A 23765-nucleotide genomic window follows, 5' to 3' on the forward strand; every position below is an offset into this window, starting at 1 on the left:
ACTTGTTGTAGAAATAAGCATCAGCAGAAGCTGACCTGTGTATATCCACGCACGCTTTGGAGGCACTGGAGTCTCTCACTTGGTCCGCTGCATCAGTGGGAACAGCACTAGGCCGACCTCCTGAGTAGCCATCCCTTCAGTTCAGTCGCTCAGTCGTGTCCGACACTTTGCAACCCCATGATCGCAGCACGCCAGGCCTCCCTGTCCATCACCAACTCCTGGAGTTCACCCAAACTCATGTCCATTGAGTCGGTGATGCCATCCAGCCATCTCATCCTCTGTCGTCCCCTTCTCCTCCTGCCCCCAGTTCCTCCCAGCATCAGAGTCTTTTCCAATGAGTCAACTCTTCGCATGAGGTGGCCAAAGTATTGGAGTTTTAGCTTTAGCATCAGTCCTTCCAAAGAACACCCAGGACTGATCTCCTTTAGGATGGACTGGTTGGATCTCCTTGCAGTCCAAGGGACTCTCAAGAGTCTTCTCCAACACCACAGTGCAAAAGCATCAGTTCTTTGGCACTCAGCTTTCTTCACAGTCCAAACTTTCACATCCATACATGACCACTGGAAAACCATAGCCTTGACTAGATGGACCTTTGCTGGCAAAGTAATGTCTCTGCTTTTGAATATGCTATCTAGGTTGCTCATAACTTCCCTTCCAAGGAGTAAGCATCTTTTAATTTCATGGCTGCAGTCACCATCTGCAGTGATTTGGGAGCCCCCCCAAATAAAGTCTGACACTGTTTCCACTGTTTCCCCATCTATTTCCCATGAAGTGATGGGACCAGATGCCATGATCTTCATTTTCTGAATGTTGAGCTTTAAGCCAACTTCTTCACTCTCCTCTTTCACTTTCATCAAGAGGCTTTTTAGTTCCTCTTCACTTTCTGCCATAAGGGTGGTGTCATCTGCATATCTGAGGTTATTGATATTTCTCCCAGCAATCTTGATTCCAGCTTGTGTTTCTTCCAGCCCAGTGTTTCTCATGATGTACTCTGCATAGAAGTTAAATAAGCAGGGTGACAATATGCAGCCTTGACGTACTCCTTTTCCTATTTGGAACCAGTCTGTTGTTCCATGTCCAGTTCTAACTGTTGCTTCCTGACCTGCACATAGGTTTCTCAAGAGGCAGGTCAGGTGGTCTAGTGTTCCCATCTCTTTCAGAATTTTCCACAGTTTATTGTGATCCACATAGTCAAAGGCTTTGGCATAGTCAGTAAAGCAGAAATAGATGTTTTTTCTGGAATTCTCTTGCTTTTTCCATGATCCAGCAGATGTTGGCAATTTGATCTCTGGTTCCTCTGCCTTTTCTAAAAGCAGCTTGAACATCTGGAAGTTCACGGTTCACGTATTGCTGAAGCCTGTCTTGGAGAATTTCGAGCATTACTTTACTAGCATGTGAGATGAGTGCAATTGTGCGGTAGTTTGGGCATTCTTTGGCATTGCCTTTCTTTGGGATTGGAATGAAAACTAATCTTTTCCAGTCCTGTGGCCACTGCTGAGTTTTCCAAATTTAGAGATCTTTAAAAGCACCATTTTTTGCTTTGAATAAGATAGGCCCTGGCTCTTCTGGGAAGATCCCAGCAGACGATCAGGTCTGCCCCGTGCTCCCTGCAGTCTCCCCTCCAGGCGGCACGTCCCCCCATGGCTGTCGTCCCCTCTGTTCTCCAGGAGAGCGAAGAGGAGCTGTATTCCTCCTGCCGCCAGCTGCGGAGGCGGCAAGAAGAACTGAACAACCAGCTCTTCCTGTACGACACCCACCAGAGCCTGCGCAGCGCCAACCGCGATGCCCTGGTCAGAGAATTCAACGTCAACGAGAACCAGCTGCAGCTGTACCAGGAGAAGTGCAACCGCAGGTGGGTCACCCCCTGCAGCCACTGTGAGGTCAGGCCTGGGCCAGGGCGGAGGGCAAGCCTCCCCTTTCAGAAAGCCTGAGCCCTGACCCCTCTTCTCTTGGCTCCATCAATTACTTATACTAAGAGCTCAAGGATCTGCACCTTCCCTGAGCTGAACTGTCCTCCTGAGCACACCCAGGTAAGAGTGAAAAGAAGCAACGACCCCTACTGTTTAAGGAGCCCTTCTCGCCTCCCAAGCCTGGGCTCGTCCAGGGTCCTAAATTAAAGCAAAATCTCCCACTTCCAACAAGGGGTGCTCTGAGTTGTGCTGCAGACACGTAAGGACAGACGGCCAGGTATGCCAGAGTCCTGCTCCGCCTAAACCATCTCCAGGAAAGTGTCAGCAATGGCCTCCCTGGACCCAGCATGGAGATGCCTTCTGCATGTCGTTCTCATTTCATCTTGACTCCTGCACAACAGCAGGGACCCCAGGACAGAGACCAGTGAGGAGACAGATCTGTAGAGGTTTCTTGCCTGGGGTCCACTTCCCCAACTCTGCCATGTATCCCTGAGTCCTAGGCTAATGGATGACAGTGAAATCTGTTTTGTTTCAGGTTGAGAGAGAAGAGAGTCAGCAACAGCAGGTTTTACTCATAGAAGCCGGGTCCGTGTCTAAGCATGTTGTGTATGCGTGTGAGCTTGCATGGAGGAGCACGTGCTCGATTCAGACCCTGGGAACATGCTCACGTGTGAGGTCGTCACTCCTCCAGCCTGTCACCAAGATGGCAAACCTGAAAATGACCCAGTTGGCATGAGTTGGGGTAACCGTTTCATCTTGGACACTTTCTTAACTTACCGTCTCTAAAGAGGACCCCAAAATGTGCTCACATGAGGCCTCTCACGTTCCAAACCTCCCTGAATAAATATAGTGAAACTCGATCAGTGACCTTCTGTGCACCAGCTGTAGAGTGAGCAGGACTCCTTCTCTGGCCTCTAAAGACCCAGGTAACTGACTTCTACAGAAGATGAGCCGGGTCTGTAAGGAACTAACTCATTAGATTCTGAAAAGATCTGAACTAAAAGGCAAACGATCTCACACTGAAGGCCTCGGACTTCACCAGGCCTGGAGAGGAGCCCCGGTCCTGCCCCAGCTCAGAGCACCTGAACTCCTTCTGGTGGCTGGACCCGCCTGCAGCCGCACATGAGGGGTAGGGTGGGCTGTTCATTAGGACAGGGACTTGCTGGGTGAGTGGGGTCAAGGGTGGCAATCTGGGAGCTCTCTGACTTACAGGCCTATCAGAGAGCAGAGCCCCGTGAAGGCTTGGCCAGCTTCTTAGCCCCACCGGTCTGTTCACTCCCTGCTCTGCACAGCCACGGGGCTGTGGGCTCACTCACTGCTCACACGGGGTGAGACAGGGTGGGCTTCCTGGATGTCCCAGTTTCCTGGAGCAGTGAGCTAAGCTTTAGGGAACGACAGAAAATCTCAGGTGCAGCCACTCCCGAAGGGGCAGAGCCACCAAGGACAAGGTGATACTCGTCTACATCCTGGGATGCTATTTACTGATTTGTACATGTGATGCTTTAGGAAGGCTTTTTCAAGGTGAGGATAGTAGTGGGCTGGGGGCGGGGGTGGTCAGTAGAGGCACCACACAGAATGAATTGAGAACTGACTTAGGAGAAAAGAGGTTTACCTATGGGGAAAAAGTGATTGTGCTGGGAGGAACAAACTAGCAGTCAGCCTGGTAGCTTTACTTGGATGGAACTGGGTCCTAGAAACCCACTCCCCTTATTATCCTGAGCTTAGCGTGCCTATGTCAGCGGAAGAGTCCATTAAAGCCAGCCACGCTCTGTGTGATCAGAAGACCCTCTCCCTCCATTCCACACAAATTTACTGAGAACTTCCACACAGCAAGCAGTAAAGTCAGGGGAGACCATGTCTTTAAAATGTTAAGGGAAAAAATAGCCATTATCCTGGTCTCACGGAACCTCTCCACGTGCTTCTAAAGACATGCATTTCTCTCTCATGAAGCCAGGAGGGCACACCCGATAGCAGACTGACCAAGGAGGGGCTCTTCAGTGACTTCGTCATTCCCGAGTTGAAGCTGCTAGTTTATTTGGCATTGGCAACCGAGGGACGAGTATTCCTGGTGGTAAAAATGTTCAAAGCACCTTTCAAGAAAGCTCAGATGAAAAAGGCGCTGGGCTGAGCACTGCAGGGCAGCCGTAGTGGCCAGTGTCCTATTAGCTGTTGGCCAGGCAGCCGGCGGAGCCTCAGCTCAAGCTGCTTTTGGCTCCATCACTTTCCCTACAAGCTCAGGTGTCGATGGCATTACCTATTTGCAGCCTGGGGTGTGTAGAGGACACAACACTTTCCCACTTCACTCCATTTAAAAGCTCAAAAGCTAAGACCTGGATCCCCCTTCCGCTTAAAATGCAGTTATCTGCTACTTTGTCAAAGGAATGGCGAAGTAGCAACGTAGAAGTCAGAAGGCTCAGCATCTGTTTAGCTGCTGTGCTGTAGAATCCACACCCAGCCACATCCTCGCAGAGCGGAGTGGAGCAGAGCAGCTGAGGGGGGTGCTGACATTCTCAGCGGCACTGAGAAGAGCCCTCGCCCCGAAAGATTGGCTCCTCCTCTCAGGTGCTCCAGTGATGTTGATTCAGCATCACAGAGTATTTGCCTTGGTACCACCATTCTCCCCATAATTGGGTAACACATGAATCCGGTCATGTTGGTGTTAGGAGTCTCCATGAGGATGCACACAGAGAGAAAGAGGGGCACAGATGACATCGCTGCTCTTCCCTGAGTCTGCCTGGAAGCCACGTAACCTGAGTATAATACCTCGCTGAGACTGCTTTCACAGCCACGTAAAGAGCACAGCCGATTCAGATCAAGCAGAAGAGTGACAGGAACACTGAAAGACTACAGCAACACTGATGGAGTCAGGCCACGACTGCCTATGTGCACAACTGTCTTTATTCTACTGAATAAGGGAAATGGTGAACATTAGTTATTACATGGAAAACGAAATAGATGAAGCTGGTTAGATCATTTGAGTTTGGGAAATTTGGGTTGGAGAAAGTTAATTTCTCTGCTGTAAACTTGTCTATTCTAACGTGCACACTCAAGAGGGTTAGACTATCACATTTCCTAAGTTTGATCGGAGAACCCTTTTGCCAAGAAACATCTTACGGGAACACATTTGAGGACCTGCTTCTCTATTAAAGACAGTGACATGATCTAATCATTTATATGCTTTACAATGTAGTTGGATCTGAACTTAAGCCAAGGCCAGTGGTTTTTAAACGGGGCCAGCCTTACCCCTAGCAGTCTATCAGAGCTTTCTAAGGAGTCACAGACTCATTTTTCCAGGGGATCAATTTTCAGATCCTCAGCTTCCTGTTGCACTCTATCCAGAGATTCATCAGCGTGAGCAAATGCCCTTTTCCCCCTTACAGAAGGAAGTAGGTCTTCTCCCCACATTCAGTCTTTCTATAGAGCAGGACTCAAGGTACAATTTCAAAGTATAGTGTCTGGAAAGTGCAAGCCTCTTAACAGGTCCTCCTCCAGTGCTGGTGGTTTCCAGTGCCTTGCTTTCAACAAAACTGAAGGAATACCCAGATTTCTGAGTATTTTAACTCCTTCTGTTCTCAGTTGTCTGTGTGAAAAAGGATCATTAGCATTTCCACTTGTAAAACTGAAAACGGAGAATAGAATTGATACTGTACATTGCCATTCTACCAAAGATAATAGTAATCTACACAGAGACTAAAGAACCAAAGTAGAAGCCTTCTTTGACTCATTGCATTGCCAGTGGGATTTTACTGTGTTTAGTTCTTTATTAGATGTGTACTGTTTATTAAATAAGCTGAGTTCAGAAGAAATTTAGAATATGTGGAGCCTTTTTAAATGACTGTGTAGGTAGGATGATGTGTGATTTTGTTACAGATATGCAGCTAAATAATATATAAGCCAAGGATAATTAAGCTACAATTTTATAAAGAATAAAAATATAAATTCAATGAGTAAAAAAAAAATGTGGCATTTCCTACCATTAAAAATTCCCTTGTTTGTAGAATTTTTTGAAAGGATGATAGTGTCTATCACCAATTGCACTTAGAACCTTTGGCTAAATTTAAAGGGAAATGGAAATATTTTACCGGAAGATGCAGTATCTACCATGTACCGCGTGCACCTTTGCAACTATTCAGGATGAAATTATTAGACATCAATGTAGAAATGTGTAAGGGGACCCATGAGTTTTCCAAAGTCAGGAGGTCTCTGAGCATAAAATTTTAAGACTGATCCAGGGCCACTAAGGGTGAGTTTTATTTGGACTTAAGAAGGATGGTTAAAGGGGGCTCTAGTTCTTTTAATTTCTAGAAGTGTAGCTGAACTTTCCATATAGGTGATATCCAACTTTTTGGAGACAACCCTAAAAGCTATATTCTTACCAACAGAAAGCTGATCATTAGATTAAGAAATATGCAAAATTATAAAACTGGCATTTGAAAACTACTCAGTGATTTTGTGTCAGGCTTTTCATTCTCAAAATATTTTCTTTCTGAAGAACCAGTTCCATGGTGATCCTGTCTCAGAAATGTCCATACTTATTTCTCAATAGGCTTTAAAAAGCTGCACTTGTAAACGTGTGTTTGTTATTAAAGCTTAATTTATTTTTTATATAAATAGTGTGTGCTTGTGTGTACACACAGAATCATGTGAATGTATCACACAAATGTTGGCTGTTGTTAATGTGAGAATTAAACGGCTGTATCACATTTAAAAAAAAAATAAAATTTGTCTCATTCAATAGATTCCTAGCAGTCTGTCTGGAATCACTTTTTGTTGTTTGTTGTTAAAAACTATTCACATTTTTTGTTCTATAAACTAGGATATAGGTCTGCCAGTGATGACACAGTTACCATTTAAAAAAACAATAATGTTTTTCTATCCTCTCTTTTTTCCCTCGGTTACTAGTCTTTCTTACTTTAAGCAAAACCTCACTCCATGCCGAAACCCAAGTTTCTAAAATCAATGCATGACTACTCTGCAGTTTGTTGGTCTTTGGAAGAATGTTTTGTGCTAGTCATGCAATGATGCTAGTAAGAACACCTGTATTTCTCAACTAAGCACCAGGGCACGCCAGAACTGTCAATCATTGTATTTTCCTGTCATCAAGTCCTGTGCACAGGAAGCCACACTGTGCATCCTAGAGCTCCCCACCCCAATCCTCATCCTCTGATGACTGGACTAGTCACCCTGGCCCAAAAACCTGAGTCTATGGCAAACTGCAGTAGAAGAGACACGGAGAGGAGTAAAAAACAAAGGATGAATTAAAACTGCTGAAAGATGACTTTTTAAAAAAGGATAAAGTCATAACTCTCATAATGATACTAAGTGAACACTTGTCTGAAATTTTATTTAACCCCTTCATTAACCATGGAATGATTAAAATGTCATAACTGGTTCAAAGGAGAAGACAAAGAAGAACACGCAGTTAGGCTACCTGGTGATCTTGATTATCTGATTCTACACCTCTCATTGTGAAAAGTTCAGATGATTCTTATCCCTAGAAACCCAGATTGTGTCCAGTGAAGACAATGGTCACTGGCTCTGAGTATTAACCAGTTTTCCTGGTTGTTTTTTTTTTTTTTAATCTGTTGAACAAATTGATTTTAACATCACCAACAGGCATCTGACCAACAGAAATCTGACCCTGACCTTATGCCACAAGCAAATATCAACCAAAGTTAGATTACAGATCAAGAGGTGAAAGATCAAACAGTATCACAACCTTACAGTAGGGAAAAGTTGTTTCAACAAAACACCAAAGGCTTCACCTGGCAAGGAAGGCAGCAAAACTAGACTTTGCTGGAGTTCATGACTGCTGTTTATCAAGAGATACAGTGAGGATAATAGAAAAGCAAGCCACAGGGTGGAAGAAGAATTTCCAATACACTTATCTGACAAAGAATCTCATTGAAAATGTGACTCCACCCCTCCAAGTCACTAAGATAATCCTTTAGGGTAAAAGGTATTCCATGAACAACCACCTCACAAGAGTACATCCAAATGGCTGATAGGCAAATGAAAAGATGCTTACTCATTATTCGTAAGAGAAAATGCAAATTAAGACCACAAGACGATACCACTAACACACTTACTAGAGCGGCAAAAATAGAAAAGTCTCAACAGTACTATCAGTTCTTAGCAAGAATGTAGAGCAACTGTTAATTGTGTAATTTGGAAGCAAATTACATTGTAAAGATGTTTGACTCTCTACTGATGTTTACCACATGCATAGCCTATGAGCAAGCATTCCACTCCTGCATACAGTTGGCCCTCCGTAATCTGTGAGTTCCGCATCCGTGGATTCAACCAAGCTCAGATCGTGTACCATGTCTGAGTCCACACGGGCTGAATCAGCAGGTGGTGAATCCATGAGTGTGGAGGGCAGGCGACGAGGCTTACGCGTCCTGAGAGTTTGGTATCCACGGCAGATCCTGGAGACAGTCCCCTATGGGTACTGCGAGACAACAGTGTGCCTGCTAGCAGTGCATCCCTGTGCCCCCTAAGGACACGTACAAGGCTGTCTGTAGTGCCGTTTCACACTAGGCAAAACCAGAAGGGTCCTGCTGTCCCTCTCCGGTATGTGCTGTGTGTCTATACAATGGAGCACACACAGCAACCTCAAATGACTGAGCTATAAGCAACATGGATGGATCTCACAAGTATAATTTGAGTGACGGGAGCTAACAGCACAAACAGCACAGAAAAAAAAAAAGGAAAACCACAAATTACTAGGTGGATATACAGGAAAATGTAGGATGTTTGAGAGAAGGGTTAGTATAAAAAGGTGACGCAGAATGGAACTCAGCACATATACGCAACATGGATACATCTAAGCACTGCAGTAGGAGAAGAGTGAAATGCAGGAAAATGCACATTAGAGATGCCATTTATATACATCTTAAAAACTGCAAACAAAACAATATTGTATGTTGCTTGTAACAGACATACGGATAGATAGCTAGAAGTATAGAAATGGACTGAAAGGGACATCTGAGAGTCAAGACAAAGACTGAGTCAGTGGGGGAGGCAGTGACTGAGACAGGGAAGGGCAGTGTTAACTCTGTTGTGTGTTTCCTTTCTTTTTTAAACACTGGAAGTGCTGCTCTGCCCGGTACAAACATAAAAGCAGGCCTGCTTACAGAGAACTTATACCGATCATTCTCCAACTCCTCCTGAAGACTAAAGGGGAAGGAACACTCCCAAAGACGTTCTATGAAGTCACTATCACCCTGATGCCAAAACCAAAGACCACCAAAAGAGAAAACTACAGGCTAGTCATTTTGTTGACTACAGACCCAACAAATCTCAACCAAGTATTAGCAAACTGAATCCAACAATAACAGAAAAGGCCATAAACCATGGCAGCTGATGGAGCCGACTGTACTCTCTTCCCCGTGGGGCCCAGTGTGTGATGGCTGCACACGGCAGCCTCAGTAGGGTATGCAGCCTGATGGCCGGCTCCAGTTGCCCTACGGGGCCTTGGAGACAGCCCTTTCCAGTGGACATGCGTGACTGGCATGCTGTCCCCAGTCTAGACTCCAGACAGGCGTGCACAGTGCCTTTGGAAAGCCCCAGGGCACACTGGCCAGGGTCCACATTGCCTAGTCCATCATGTCCATCTGCACCAAGCTACAGAACAAGGTAGCTGGGATTGAGGCCCTCCATGGGGGGCCAAGTTCAAGTTCCCTGGTCTCCAGAAGAGCCACATCTCCAAGAACCAGGGATTTACTAAGTTTAATGTGGATGAATTTGAAAACATGGTGCAGAAAAGCGGCTCATCCCAGATATTTGGTGAGGTCACATCCATCCCTCATCATGCCCTCGGAACAAATGGTGGGCCCTGCACTCACTCATGAGAGCCTTGGCCCTGTCCCCTCCTTACTCATGCCCACCTGTATAAACCCTACTTTCCTGTCAAAAAAAAGTCATACACTATGACCAACTTGGATTCATCCCAGGGTCACAAGGATGGTTCAACATATGTAAACCAATGTGATAAACTACATCAACCAAAGAGAAAAAGCCTATGATTCTCTCCATAGACGCAGAAAAAGCACTTGATACAATTCATCCATTCACAATAAAACCCTTACAACAGTGGGTATAGAGGGAACATATCTCGACACAAGAAAAGGTATTTATGACAGAACCATATGCAATAGACTCAACCTTGAAAAGCTGAAAGCCTTCTGGCTAAAATCTGGACCAAGACATGGATGCCCACTCTCACCACTTCTTGTCAACACACTACTGGAAGTCCTAACCATAGTAATCAGAGAAAAAAAAGAAGTAAAAATTATTCAAATCGGTAGGAAAAGAGTAAAATCGTCATAATATGCAGACAGCATTATACTATAGATAGAAAACGCTGAAGATTCCATAGGAAAAAATACTAGCACTTATGAATGAATTCAGCAAGGTAGTAGAATATAAGAATAACATACAGAAATTAGTTTCATTTCTTTATACTAAAAATGAAATATCATAAAGGGAAGGTAAACAATCCTTTTTAAAATCTCATCAAAACAAAAACACAACTTAGGAGTAAATCTCACCAAGGAGGTGAAAGACAAATATGCTGAGAAGCACAAAACATTAATGAAGGATATTAAAGGGTTCCCCAAATGGAAAGATCCCATGCTCTTGGATTGTAACAATATTTTTAAAATGACAATACTACCCAAATCAATCTATAGATTTAACGCTATCCCCATCAAATTACCCATGACTTTTTTCATAGAACTAGAACAAATAATCCTTATATTTATATGGACCATAACAGAGCCGGAATTGCCCAAGTAATCCTGAGGAAGAACAGCAAAGCAGGAGGGATAACCCTACCAGACTTCAGACAATACTATAGATCTACAGTAATCAGAACAGTGCCCTAGTGACAGAAAAACAGATAAACGAATCCATGGAACAGAACAGAAAGCTCAGAAAAACCCACACAACTACAGTCAATTAATCTTCCACAAAGGAGGCAAAATTTAAAATGAGAAAAAGTCAGTTCAGGAAGTGGTGCTGGGAAAGCTGGACAGCTGCATGTAAATTAGTGAAGTTGGAACACATCCTTTCACATTGCACAAAAATCAACTCAAAATGGCTTAGAACACCATCAAACACCTAGAAGAGATCACAGGCTAAACATTATCTGATATAAATCATATCAGTGTTTTCTTAGGTCAGTCTCCCAAGGCAATAGAAATAAAAATAAACAAATGGGACCTAATCAAATTTGCAAGCTTTTTCACAGCACAGAAAAAATACAAACAAAATGAGAAGACAATCTATGGAACAGGAGAAAATATTTGAAAATGATGAGACCCACAAGGGCTTAATCTCCACAATACACAAACAGCTCACACAACTCAACAACACAAAAATAAACAACTCAGTAGAAAAATAGGCAGAAGACTTAAATAGACATTTCTCCAAAGAAGATTTATAGGTGGCCAACAGGCACACAAAAAGATGCCCAACATCACTAGTTATTTAGAGAAATGCAAATCAAAGTGACTATGAGGCAACACCTCATAGCAGTCAGTAAGGCCATGGTTTAATATTCCACAAAAAAAATGCTGGAGAGGGTGTAGAGTAAAGGGAAACCTCTAACAGTGTTGGTGGGAATGTAAACTGGTGCTGCTATTATGGAAAACAGTATGGAAGTTTCTCAAAAAACTATAATAGAGTTGCTGTTTGATCCAGCAATCCTACTCCTGGGCATATACCCAGACAAAAGTATAAACTGAAAAGATACATGTGGCCCTATGTTCACAGCAGCACTATTTACAACAGCCCAGTCTTGGAAATGGGAACACCAGACCACCTGACCTGCCTCCAGGACAGAAAACCTGCATGCAGGACAAGAAGCAACAGCTAGAACCAGACATGGAACAACGGACTGGTTAAAAATTGCGAAAGGAATACATCAAGGCTGTATATTGTCACCTTGCTTATTTAACTTATATGCGGAGTACATCATGGGAAATCCTGAGCTGGATGAAGCACAAGCTGGAATCAAGATTTCCAGGAGAAATGTCAATAACCTCAGATATGCAGAAGACATCACCCTAATGGCAGAAAGCAAAGAGGAACTAAAGAGCCTCTCGATGAAGGTGAAAGAAGAGCATGAAAAAGCTAGCTTAAAACTCAGCATTCAAAAGACTAAGATCATGGCATCTGGTCCCATCAATTCATGGCAAATAAAAGGAAAAAAAGTGAAAATAGTGACAGACTTTATTTTCTTGGGCTCCAAAATCACTATGGACAGTGAGTACAGCCATGAAATTAAAAGACACTTGATCCTTGGAGGAAAAGTTATGACAAACCTAGACAGTATGTTAAAAAGCAGAGACATCACTTTGCCGACAAAGGTCTATATAGTCAAAAGTGAAAGTGAAAGTGAAGCCGCTCAGTCCTGTCTGACTCTTTGCGATCCTATGGACTGTAGCCCACCAGGCTCCTCCGTCCACGGGATTCTCCAGGTAAGAATACTGGAGTGGGTTGCCCTTTTCTTCTTCAGGGGATCTTCCTGACCCAGGGATCAAACCCAGGTCTCCTGCATTGCAGGCAGACACTTTAACCTCTGAGCCTTTTCCAGTAGTCATGTATGGATGTGAGAGTTGGATCATAAAAAAAGCTGAGTGCCAAAAAGTTGATGCTTTCAAACTCTGGTGCTGGAGAAGACTCTTAAGATTACCTTGGACAGCAAGGAGATCAAACCAGTCAATCCTAAAGGAAATCAACCCTAAATATTCATTGGAAGGACTGATGCTGAAGCGCCAATACTTTGGCCACCTGATGTGAAGAGCTGGCTCATTGGGAAAGACCTGGATTCTGGGAAAGACCGATGGCAGGAGGAGGAGGAGTTGAAAGAGGATGAGATGGTTGGATGTAATCACCGACTCAATAGACAAGAGTTTGAACCAACTGGGTTATAGTGAAGGACAGGGAAGCCTGGCATGCTGCAGTCCATGGGGTTGCAGAGTCAGACATGACTCTTGGAAAAACCTACGTATCCATCAACAGAAGATGGATAAACTAGATGTGGTGAATGTATACAAGGGCTTCCCTGGTGGCTCAGACAGTAAAGCGTCTGCCTGCAATGGAGGAGACCTGGGTTCGATTCCCGAGTTGGGAAGATCCCCTGGAGAAGGAAATGGCAATCCACTCCAGTACTCTTGCCTGGAAAATTCCATGGGCGGAGGAGCCTGGTAGGCTACAGTCCATGGGATTGCAAAGAGTTGGACATGACTGAGCAACTTCACTGGTTCATGTATACAATGGAATATTACTCAGCCATAAAAAATGATAAATAATGCCATTTATAGCAACATGGATGCAACTATAAATTATTATACTAAGTGAAATAAGTCGAAGAGAAAGACAGATAGCATATGACATCACTTACATGTGGAATCAAAACAATACAAATGAAAACAACTATGAAACAGACAGACTCACAGACATATAGAACAGACTTGTGGCTGCCAAGCAGGAGGGAGGGTGAGGAGGGATGGTGTTGATGTTAGGGGTTAGTAGATGCAAATTATTACATATGGGATGGATAGACAACCAGATCCCACTGTATAGTACAGGGAACTATGTTCAATATCATGGGATAAAACCATACTGAAAAGAATATATATGTGTGTATATTTGAGCCACCTTACTGTATAGCAGAAATTACTACATTATAAATCAACTACACTTTCATAAAAATAAACTACAATAAAAAATAAACCTTGAAAAGCATAAATACAGGTGTGAGGGAAACAGAAATTACCATCAGACCACCACTGTCAAGATCTACAAATGAATGCTAAAATTAGTTAAAGTTTGAGGAGAGCAGGCTATTTGCAGTCTCAAAATACCTTCTTCTAGGAAATATAATTGTAAGAAGGAAATCAAGAGCTTTACAGTGGATGAACCTAGCAGATATCATCATGCCAAAAATGATCAGTGTCATCAGCGTGACATCACATACCTGAGAAGGTACCTCGTTTCTGTGAAAGTGTTCGTCGCTCAGTCATGTCCAGCTCTTTGTGACTCCATGGACTGTTGCTTGCCAGGCAATTCTCCAGGCAAGAATACAGGAGTGGATAGCCACTCCCTTCTCCAGGGGATCAAACCCAGGTCTCCTGCATTGCAGGTGGATTCTTTACTGTATGAGCCACCAACTTCAAACAAATCATCAGACAAACCCTTGAAATGCAAGATGTTCTACAAAGCAAATGACCATCAGTCTTCAAAAGTGTTCAGGTCATACATGGCGGGGCGGCGGGGGGAGCAGGGGCGGTGGCACTCAAGCAAAGCCATGGATTGGAGGAAACTGGAAGCCATAGCAACTGCATGTTGTGTGGGATCCTGGACGGGATCTTGGCTGAGAATGAGGACACGGGTGGAAAAGCCAGTGAAAACCAACAAAAATCTGCACGTTACTCGCATTGCTTCAATGCCAGCATCTTAGTTTTGACAGCTGTACAGTGGTTGTGCAGGATGGTAACCCTGGGGACTCTGGGTAGTCCAGGGTATGGAACTTGCTGAACTCTTACTGCAACTTCTCTGTAAGCTTAAAATGTCAACATAAAAAATTAAAAGGGAAAAGCATTGGTGGTAGAGAACAAAGAGAAAAAAAACAAAGATGGTGAGTTCCACGAAGATTTTGTCACAGGCCAGAGCAAACATCTCACTGCAGGTGTTTTCTAAGAACCCAAGGATTGTTTTGTATTTGATTACACACATACATACATCAGTCTAAAACGAGGGGTCAAAGAAGATTCACAAGTTCAGAGTTGGTAATAATAACAAAATCACAATGCAAACATGAATTGATATAACCTAAATGGGTTTACCTCCCTGGAATAAGATAAGAGAGTATGTGGGGAAAATAGTCAAATCTTTCTCTTTGGAGATGATCGCTAACATTGAAAAAAGCGAGAACTTGTAGTATAAATGCAGGCTTTTCTTTTGTGTTAGAATTGTGGAGTTAATAACCAGAAGAAACAACTGCTGACCTTGGGGAGCAGGGGTCAAGGGGCTGGGGGTGGTGCCCAGGAGTCAGCTGGGGGTTTTTTGGTAATCATCCTAGTAGCTCTTAGTGGCTCTTTAAACTCTGTGTATATATAATCAATAAAAACTGAAAATGCAGAACGTGAGTACATGATACACTGATGAGGAACATATGACTTATTCGAGGACACCGGCTGTGAAGGTGATGAGAGGGGTGGGTCGGGAGCTGGTGGGTGAAGGGAGAGCTTCTGAAGATGTGCTTGTGCTGCTGATGGAGACGACGTAGTGGAGAAGGGAGGCAGGGCAGAGAAAGGGCGAGTGCAGGAGGGAAGCCGTGGGCGCTGGTAAGGGGCCGAGATGGGAAGATTTCCCATGTAATTTCTTCTACACAAAAGACAAAGCAAGGCCATCGGCTGACCTTGGGGAAGGTAACGGCTTCCCAGGTGGCGCTAGTGGTGAAGAACCTGCCTGCCATGCAGGAGACCTAAGAGACATGGATTTGATCCCTGAGTGGGGAAGATCCCCTGGAGGAGGGCATGGCAACCCACTCCAGTGTTGCTGCCTGGAGACTCCCGTGGGCAGAGGAGCCTGGCGGGTCACAGTCCATGGGGTTGCAAAGTTGGACACGCCTGAGTGACTTAGCATGCGCACACAGGGAGGGTGGAGGTGTGACACAATCATCTTACGAGAAGGAGAGAAGAATTTCTTAGTGAAATACAGTAGGATTGTATGGTTGGATGTGTTTCTCTAACATACATGTTAATGTGTTTTCAGGACTTTCTCACTGGTATTCATTGATTTTTTGGGGGGTCAGGTTTTGTGCTGGTTTCATAAAAATTACTTGGAAGCCTTCTTTCCCAGGCGATGGCACATTCTGAATAGAACTGGAGGCAACTGCTACCTACATACAACACACAACAAAGACACGATTTGTGAAGCTTTTCGGGCCTAAGAATTTTCTCATTTTCTTCTAGGATAAAACAATTTATTATCTCTTATGGGCTACCTTTCTATAATAGCTATTATGTTTGTGCATATCTAAAATATATATTGAAGATATAAGAGCCTTAAAATAATTATACGCATGTACTTACTCTTTCCATCATCGCTCAGTTTTCTATTTCATACACTCCTGCCACATCCCCTTATCTTTAGTTTATACCTGTTAGGTTTTATTTGGCAAGTTTACCTTCCACACTTTCCTAGTTTAGTTTAGATAATGGACTATTTACTTCCCCGATTCCGTGTTTGTGCTTTTCCCACAACACAACTTACTCTTGCATTTATTTGATATTTGGGTTGACCAGTTCGGCCATTTCTGTGTTTATCATTTATCTCCAGTGACTCAGTCTTTCCTTAGCCTCCTGTTCTTTTTATAACTGCTTGTGGAAACAGTGTCAGACTTTACTTTTTTGGGCTCCAAAATCACTGTAGATGGTGACTGCAGCCATGAAATTAAAAGACGCTTACTCCTTGGATGAAAAGTTATGACCAACCTAGGTAGTATATTCAAAAGCAGAGACATTACCGACTAAGGTCCGTCTAGTCAAGGCTATGGTTTTTCCTGTGGTCATGTATGGATGTAAGAGTTGGACTGTGAAGAAGGCTGAGCACTGAAGAATTGATGCTTTTGAACTGTGGTGTTGGAGAAGACTCTTGAGAGTCCCTTGGACTGCAAGGAGATCCAACCAGTCCATTTTGAAGGAGATCAACCCTGGGATTTCTTTGGAAGGAATGATGCTAAAGCTGAAGCTCCAGTACTTTGGCCACCTCATGCGAAGAGTTGACTCACTGGAAAAGACTCTGATGCTGGGAGGGATTGGGGGCAGGAGGAGAAGGGGATGAGATGGCTGGATGGCATCATGGACTCGATGGACGCGAGTCTGAGTGAACTCCGGGACTTGGAGGCCTGGCGTGCTGCGATTCATGGGGTCGCAAAGATTTGGACACGACTGAGCGACTGAACTGAACTGAACTGTGTTTGGTTAGGTGAGTTTTGTTATTTCATTTTTGTGTGCTAACGCACATGGAACTGTACATAGATAGGTTGCCTGGGGCTAGTGGGCATCACTCTTCTGAAATACACTTCAAGAAAAAAGACCTGGCAGATACCTAGGATTCAGGCCAGCGGTTGGTTGCTTCTTGACGGGATGGGATAAAGTGGACACAACCATGTGGCCGGGACACAGGATTAGTAGCATCCAGAGTGCCTTGGTCCCTCACGGTAACACTGCTGGCCTCGCGCTTAGGAGTCCCCCATTGAGAGCTTTCAGACAACCAGATGCCACTGTACACACAGAGGTGGAAAGACACTTCCATTCCAGATGAGCTGCACACAGAAATTTTAACCCTCACGGAATATAATGCTAATACAGCTCGCAAGCAAAGCAAGAGAACTGACTCCAGTGCATATGAGATAACACTGAAATTGCAAGAAAGTTTTAAAAAAGAGAGTCCAGTTGGATACACGCATTTTAAAAAGATCAACCTTCCTTAAACCTAATCAAGAACACGTAGGAATGAAAGGACCAGGAGAGAAATCGCTGGAACTCTGAGTTGAAAAATCTTGAAACAATTTTTTTAGACCTTAGTAAGTGGGAAGTTCCAGAATGGGTACAGGTAAGAAAAGGATTAGTGTATGTGAAGATTGTGTTTGGAGAATTTGCTTTAATATAGCAAGATAAAATAAAATATTAAAATGGTAAAAAAAAAAAGAGTAAAATGAGAAGTTCCAATGTAAGAGAAATAAGAAAGGAGAGAAGGGAGATAATGTTCCCATGTAAGGAGAGATAAGAAAGCCTTAAGTGAACAATGCAAAGAAATAGAGGAAAACAATAGAATGGGAAAGAACTCTTCAAGAAAATTAGAGATACCAAGGGAACGCTGCATGCAAAGATGGGCACAATAAAGGACAGAAACAGTATGGACCTACAGAAGCAGAAGATATTAAGAGGAGGTGGCAAGAGTACACAGAAAAATTGCACAAAAAAGGTCTTAATGACCCATATAACCACAACAGTGTGATCACTCATCTAGCACCAGACATCCTGGAATGCAAAGTAAGTGGGCCTTAGGAAGCATCACTATGAACAAAGCTAGTGGAGGTGATGGAATTCCAGTTGAGCTATTTCAAACCCTAAAAGATGAGGCTGGTAAAGTGATGCACTCAGTATGCCAGCAAAGTTGGAAAAAGCAGTGGCCACAGGACTGAAAAAGGTCAGTTTTCATTCCAATCCCAAAGAAAGGCAATGCCAAAGAATGTTCAAACTACCACACAATTGTGCGTATTTCACATGCTAGCAAGGTAATGCTCAAAATCCTTCAAGCTAGGCTTCAACAGTACGTGAACTGAGAATTTCCAGATATACAAGCTGAATTTAGAAAAGGCAGAGAAACCAGAGATCAAATTGCAACATCCGTTGGATCATAGAAAAAGCAAGGGAATTCCAGAAAAATACCTACTTCTGCTTCATTGACTATGCTAAAGTCTTTGACTGTGTGGATCACAACAACTGGAAAATTCTTAAAGAGATGGAAATACCAGACCACCTTACCTGCCTCATGAGAAGCAGGTCAAAAAGAAACAGTTAGAACCAGGCATGAAACAATCAACTAGTTCAAAATTGGGAAAGGAGTATGTCAAGTTTGTATATTGTCACCCTTCTGATTTACTTATATGCAGAGTACAACATGCAAAATGCCAGGCTGGAAGAAGCACAAGCTGGAATCAAGATTGGTGGGAGAAATATCAGCAACCTCAGATATGCAGATGACACCACCCTAATGGCAAAAAAGCAAAGAGGAATTAAACAGCCTCTTGATGAAGGTGAAAGAGGACAGTGAAAAAGCTGGCTTGAAACTCAGCATTCAAAAAACTAAGATCATGGCATCTGGTTCCATCACTTCACAGCAAACCGATGGGGAAAAAAATGGAAACAGTGATAGACTTTATTTTCTTGGGCTCCAAAATCACTGTGGATGGTAACTGCAGCCATGAAACTAAAAATGCTTGCTCCTTGGAAGAAAAGCTACAACAAACATAGACAGAGTATTAAAAAGCAGACATCACTTTGCTGACAAAGGTCCATATAGTCAAAGCTATAGTTTTTCCAGTAGTCATGTATGGGTGTGAAAGTTGGACCATAAAGAAGGCTGAACGCCAAAGAATTGATGCTTTTGAACTGTGGTGTTGCAGAAGACTCTTGAGAGTCCTTTGGACTGCAAGCAGATCAAATCTGTCAATCCTAAAGGAAATCAACCCTCAATATTCATTGGAAGGACCGATGCTGAAGTTAGAGCTCCAATACTTTGGTCACCTGATATAAAGAGCCAACTCACTGAAAAAGACCCGGATGCTGGGAAAGATTGAGGGCAGGAGGAGAAGGGGGTGAACGAGGATGAGATGGTTGGATGGCATCATCAACTCAATGGACAGGAGTTTGAGCAAACTCAAGAGAGAGAGTGAAGGACAGGGAAGCCTGGTGTGCTGCAGTCCATGGGGTTGCAAAGAGTCACACATGACTGAGTGAACAGCAAGAAATCATGGCTGAGAATTTTCCAGCACTGCAGAGACAGGCATCCTCCAACTATGCACATGGCAGTATAGAGACCCACATACATGCATATTCTATTGACGTGGAAGAATATCAGGATAAAGATAGAACTGTAAAAGAAGAGGAGACAGACTATCCACAGGCGACGGACACTCAACAGAAGTGCTTCTGTGTATAGCAAGAGCAGCCTGAAGAATAAGGGATGCCTTCAAAATGCCTTGGACACACAGCTGGAGGTCTAGGTATTTTATTTCCTAATAGCTGCTTTTCAAGATAGAGGGAACAATGGAAGTATTTTCAGACATACAAAGACAGACAATTTAGTACTAATAAACTTTGCTTAAAGAATGATCATAGGAAGCAAGAAAGAATGCAATACAAAAGCAATGGTAAGAAAAATTAGTTATATATGTATATTATATATAAACAAAACAAAAATAATCATGGAATAGAAAGTAAAACTAAATTTTTTTTTTTTAAATTCAGACTCAACACAAAGCCAGGAAATAGTTACCACAAAATTCTAAAAGGGAAGAGGGAGTCTTGATTGTGAGGGGTGTGCAGCATGAACGAAGCTTTATTTCTAGACTTGCTGATGATTCCATGGCTGCCTGCTTTATCGTTATTCACTAAACTATATACATATGTTTATGTACTTATCTGAATGTTTCTTCTATACAGATATGCAATACTACAGCCTGAACTATGTAACGGCTATAAATGATTTGGGATTCAGGACAGGAGGACAGGCCTCCAAATATATAGAAGCATTAGTGGAAACAGTGAATTTTTTACCTCAACTAGATCACAAACAGTCATTATATGTATGAAAGCCACAGAAGCTCTTTTCTTTCAGGTGGAGAGAAGATGAAAAGAGATGACTTGTAGTGCAGTGTTAGGACTTTTACGTGCTTTTGTTTTGTTTGCTTTAGTCTTAACAGAAAAGGAAGCTGGTCTCCTTGTGGAAAAACAGACATTTAAGGCAGGTAACCACTGACTCTTCTCTGTGACTCAGTCAGTACACTGAATCAGCTAGCAAGGACTGTCCATTTAGCTGTACCCCTTGTGCAAAGATAATCATTGTTTTACTTCTCTGCACCTTGGCCAGTGGTCAGAATAACCTTTACCATGGTCTCCCCACCTCCAAAGTCAGAGTTCATTCAACCCATTATCCCAGGGCATGTCCATGATGGTTTGTTAAGGTTGTTAAGCTGGGCAAAAAATTTCAGACCAAAGTACAGTCTGAGCCCAATTTTTGTAAAAATAAAGGACAAAAGAAGCACATTTGTGATTGCCAATGGATGTTTTTGTAGCACTGGAGTCTCTCACTGGAATCACTGCGTCATGGTAATAGCCACTAGACTGACCTCCCGAGGAGCCGTCCTTTACACAATAGAGATCTTCTAAACACATCAGAGGTAACACACACTCATCCTCCCATGCTGACATCCACAACCCTCACCCTGGAAGATTTTCAGCATAACGGGGGTGCTGTTCTGGCTTAGACAACGGCACGGTTTAGCGGCAGGGCTTGTTTCCATCATGGCTGGACCGAGGAGCTCTCCCAGTGGCTCTGTTTCCCTCTTTCTCCCCACGATGGCAGAAGGACCACCAGCAACTGAAGACACGCATCACTCTCTCCACCAATCCACCAGAGAAGAAACTTTCTCTTTACCAAGAGCACCAAACAACTCCCATGGACACCGCCCACTAACCTGACCTGGGTCTTGTGGCTAGAGGTGGTGGTGGGAGGGGAGGAAGTCAACGATTCTAGCCAGAGTCACATGCCCATCCCTGGGGGTGTAACCTATGTTTCCCTGGACCTTCTGGCAGGAGTGGGGGGAAGCGGGTAACAGATTTATTTGAGATGATTCTTATACATTTCACCACTTGTACAACGCACTGTTTTTTAGCCCCTTTGGAGTTGAGTAACCATCACTATTACCAATTCTGGAACATTTCCATCACCCCAAAGAGCCACTCCTGCTCCTCATCTGTCTCCACTCATTGCACCCCAGGCCGCCAGCAGTCTGCTTTCTGTCCAGGCCACCCTCTGCCTCACCTGCTGTGTCTACTGCGAGCACAGGGCCTCTGTATTTGCATGAGAACCAGAAGGCGACGTAGACCCATGAAAAACCAGACTGGATTAAGAAACAGGATCGCTGGGCAATGCAGCTGCTGTTTCACAATAAAGCTCCCCTTAACTGGCAGCCATAGCTTTCTAGACTGCTGCTTCCCATGGAGTAAATGATTGAGAGCTCATCTTTGGTTAAAACAGATCCTGGATCTTCTGGGAAGATCCCAGCAGACGATCGGGTCTGCCCCATGCTCCCTGCAGTCTCCCCTCCAGCTGGCATGTCCCCCATCTGGTTTGATGAGCCTGCCCCCCATGGCTGTCGTCCCCTCTGTTCTCTAGGAGAGCGAAGAGGAGCTGTATTCCTTCTGCCACCAGCTGCGGAGGCGGCAAGAACTGAACAACCAGCTCTTCCTGTACAACACCCACCAGAGCCTGCGCAGCGCCAACCGCGATGCCCTGGTCAGAGAATCCAACATCAACGAGAACCAGCTGCAGCTGTACCAGGAGAAGTGCAACCGTAGGTGGGTCACCCCCTGCAGCCACTGTGAGGTCAGGCCTGGGCCAGGGTAGAGGGCAAGCCTCCCCCTAGAGAAAGCCTGAGCCCTGACCCCTCTTCTCTTGGCTCCATCAATTACTTACAGTAAGAGCTTAGGTGGTACTAGTGGTAAAGAACCTGCCTGCCAATGCTGGAGACGTGAGATGCAGCTTCGATCCCTGGGTCAGGAAGATCCCCTGGAGGAGGACCCAGCAACGCACTTCTTGCCTGAAGAATCGCAAAGACAGAGAAGCCTGGTGGGCTACGGTCCACAGGGTCACAAAGAGTCGGACACTGCTGAAACCACTGAGTACCCACACAAGCTTAGGAGTCTGCCCCTTCCCTGGGCTGAACTGTCCTCACGAGAAGGACACGTCCATGTTAAGAGTGAAAATAAGCAATCACCACTACTCCTTAAGGAGCCCTTCTCACCCTCCCAAACATGGGCTAGTCCAGGGGTCCTACTGACCAGAATCTCCCCACCTCCAACAAGGGGTGCTCTGAGTTGTGCTGCAGACACATAAGGACAGACGGCCAGGTATGCCAGAGTCCTGCTCCACTGAAACTATCTCCAAGAAAATGTCAGTAGTGACCTCCCTGGGAAACGGCATGGAGATGCCTTCCCCACGTTATTCCCATTTCATCTTGGCGACACCTGCACAGTAGCAGTGACCCCAGGACAATGAACAGTGAGGAGACAGATTTGCAGAAGTTAACCATCTTGCCAGGGACCCACTTCTCTGACTCTGCCCTGTACCCTCCAACCCTGAATATTCTGCAACTGTGAGCATAGGGAAATGTGAGAGTTCAGCTTGTGGCCCGAGTCCTAGGCTAATGGATGACAGTGAAATCTGTCGTATTTCAGGTTAAGAGAGAAGAGAGTCAGCAACAGCAGGTTTACTCATAGAAGCTGGGTCCATGTGTAAGGGTGTCGTGTGTGCGTGTGTTTGCATGGAGGAGCGTGTGCTCGTTCAGATCCTGGGAACATGCTCACGTGTGAGGTTGTCACTCCTCCAGCCTGTCACTGAGATGACATATGTGGAGACCCAAGTGGCATGAGTTGGGATGATTTCCTGCTAACTTTTTCATCTTGGAGACTTTCTTAACTTACAGTCTCTAAAGAGGATCCCAAAATGTGCTCACATGAGGCCTCTCACGTTTCAAACCCCCATGAACAAATGCAGTGAAACTCAATCAGTGACCTTTTGTGCATGAGCTGTAGAGTGAGCAGGATTCCTTCTCTGGCCTCTAAAGACCCAGGTAACTGGCTTCTACAGAAGATGAGCCGGGTCTGTAAGGAACTAATTCATTAGATTCTGAAAAGGATCTGAACTAAAAGGCAAACGATCTCATACTGAAGACCTCGGACTTCCACCAGGCCTGGAGACGAGCCTCGGTCCTGCCCCAGCTCAGAGCACCTGAACTCCCTCTGGTGGCTGGACCCGCCTGCAGCCGCACATGAGGGGTGGGGTGGGCTGTTCATTAGGACAGGGACTTGCTGGGTGAGTGGGGTCAAGGGTGGCAATCTGGGAGCTCTCTGACTGACAGGCCTATCAGAGAGCAGAGCCCCATGAAGGCTTGGCCAGCTTCTTAGCCCCACCGGCCTGTTCACTCCCTGGTCTGCACAGCCACGGGGCCGTGGGCTCACTCACTGCTCACACGGGGTGAGACAGGGTGGG

The 23765-nt window shown here is 44.5% G+C and overlaps 1 protein-coding gene and 1 non-coding gene across 4 annotated transcripts in view; both read left to right on the top strand.

Moving 5' to 3' along the window:
- The window catches only part of PLCG2 (phospholipase C gamma 2), a 160178-nt gene extending 153529 nt beyond the window's left edge, over positions 1-6649 (top strand). For all 3 annotated transcript variants that reach the window (XM_060398278.1, XM_060398279.1, XM_060398280.1), the window contains one exon: positions 1668-6649. In XM_060398278.1, the coding sequence (XP_060254261.1) occupies positions 1668-1931 (264 nt within the window). In that variant the 3' untranslated portion in view covers positions 1932-6649. The remainder of the gene's footprint in view (positions 1-1667) is intronic.
- Positions 6650-9266: 2617 nt separating this feature from the next.
- LOC114118107 (small nucleolar RNA SNORA70) lies at positions 9267-9398 on the top strand. Its single transcript, XR_003591655.2, has one exon. It is a non-coding gene; the product is annotated as a small nucleolar RNA SNORA70 (small nucleolar RNA).
- The last annotated feature ends 14367 nt before the right edge of the window (positions 9399-23765 follow it).

The sequence above is a fragment of the Ovis aries genome, chromosome 14, assembly GCF_016772045.2.
Source record: "Ovis aries strain OAR_USU_Benz2616 breed Rambouillet chromosome 14, ARS-UI_Ramb_v3.0, whole genome shotgun sequence".
In the NCBI taxonomy this organism is placed as follows: Eukaryota; Metazoa; Chordata; class Mammalia; order Artiodactyla; family Bovidae; genus Ovis; species Ovis aries.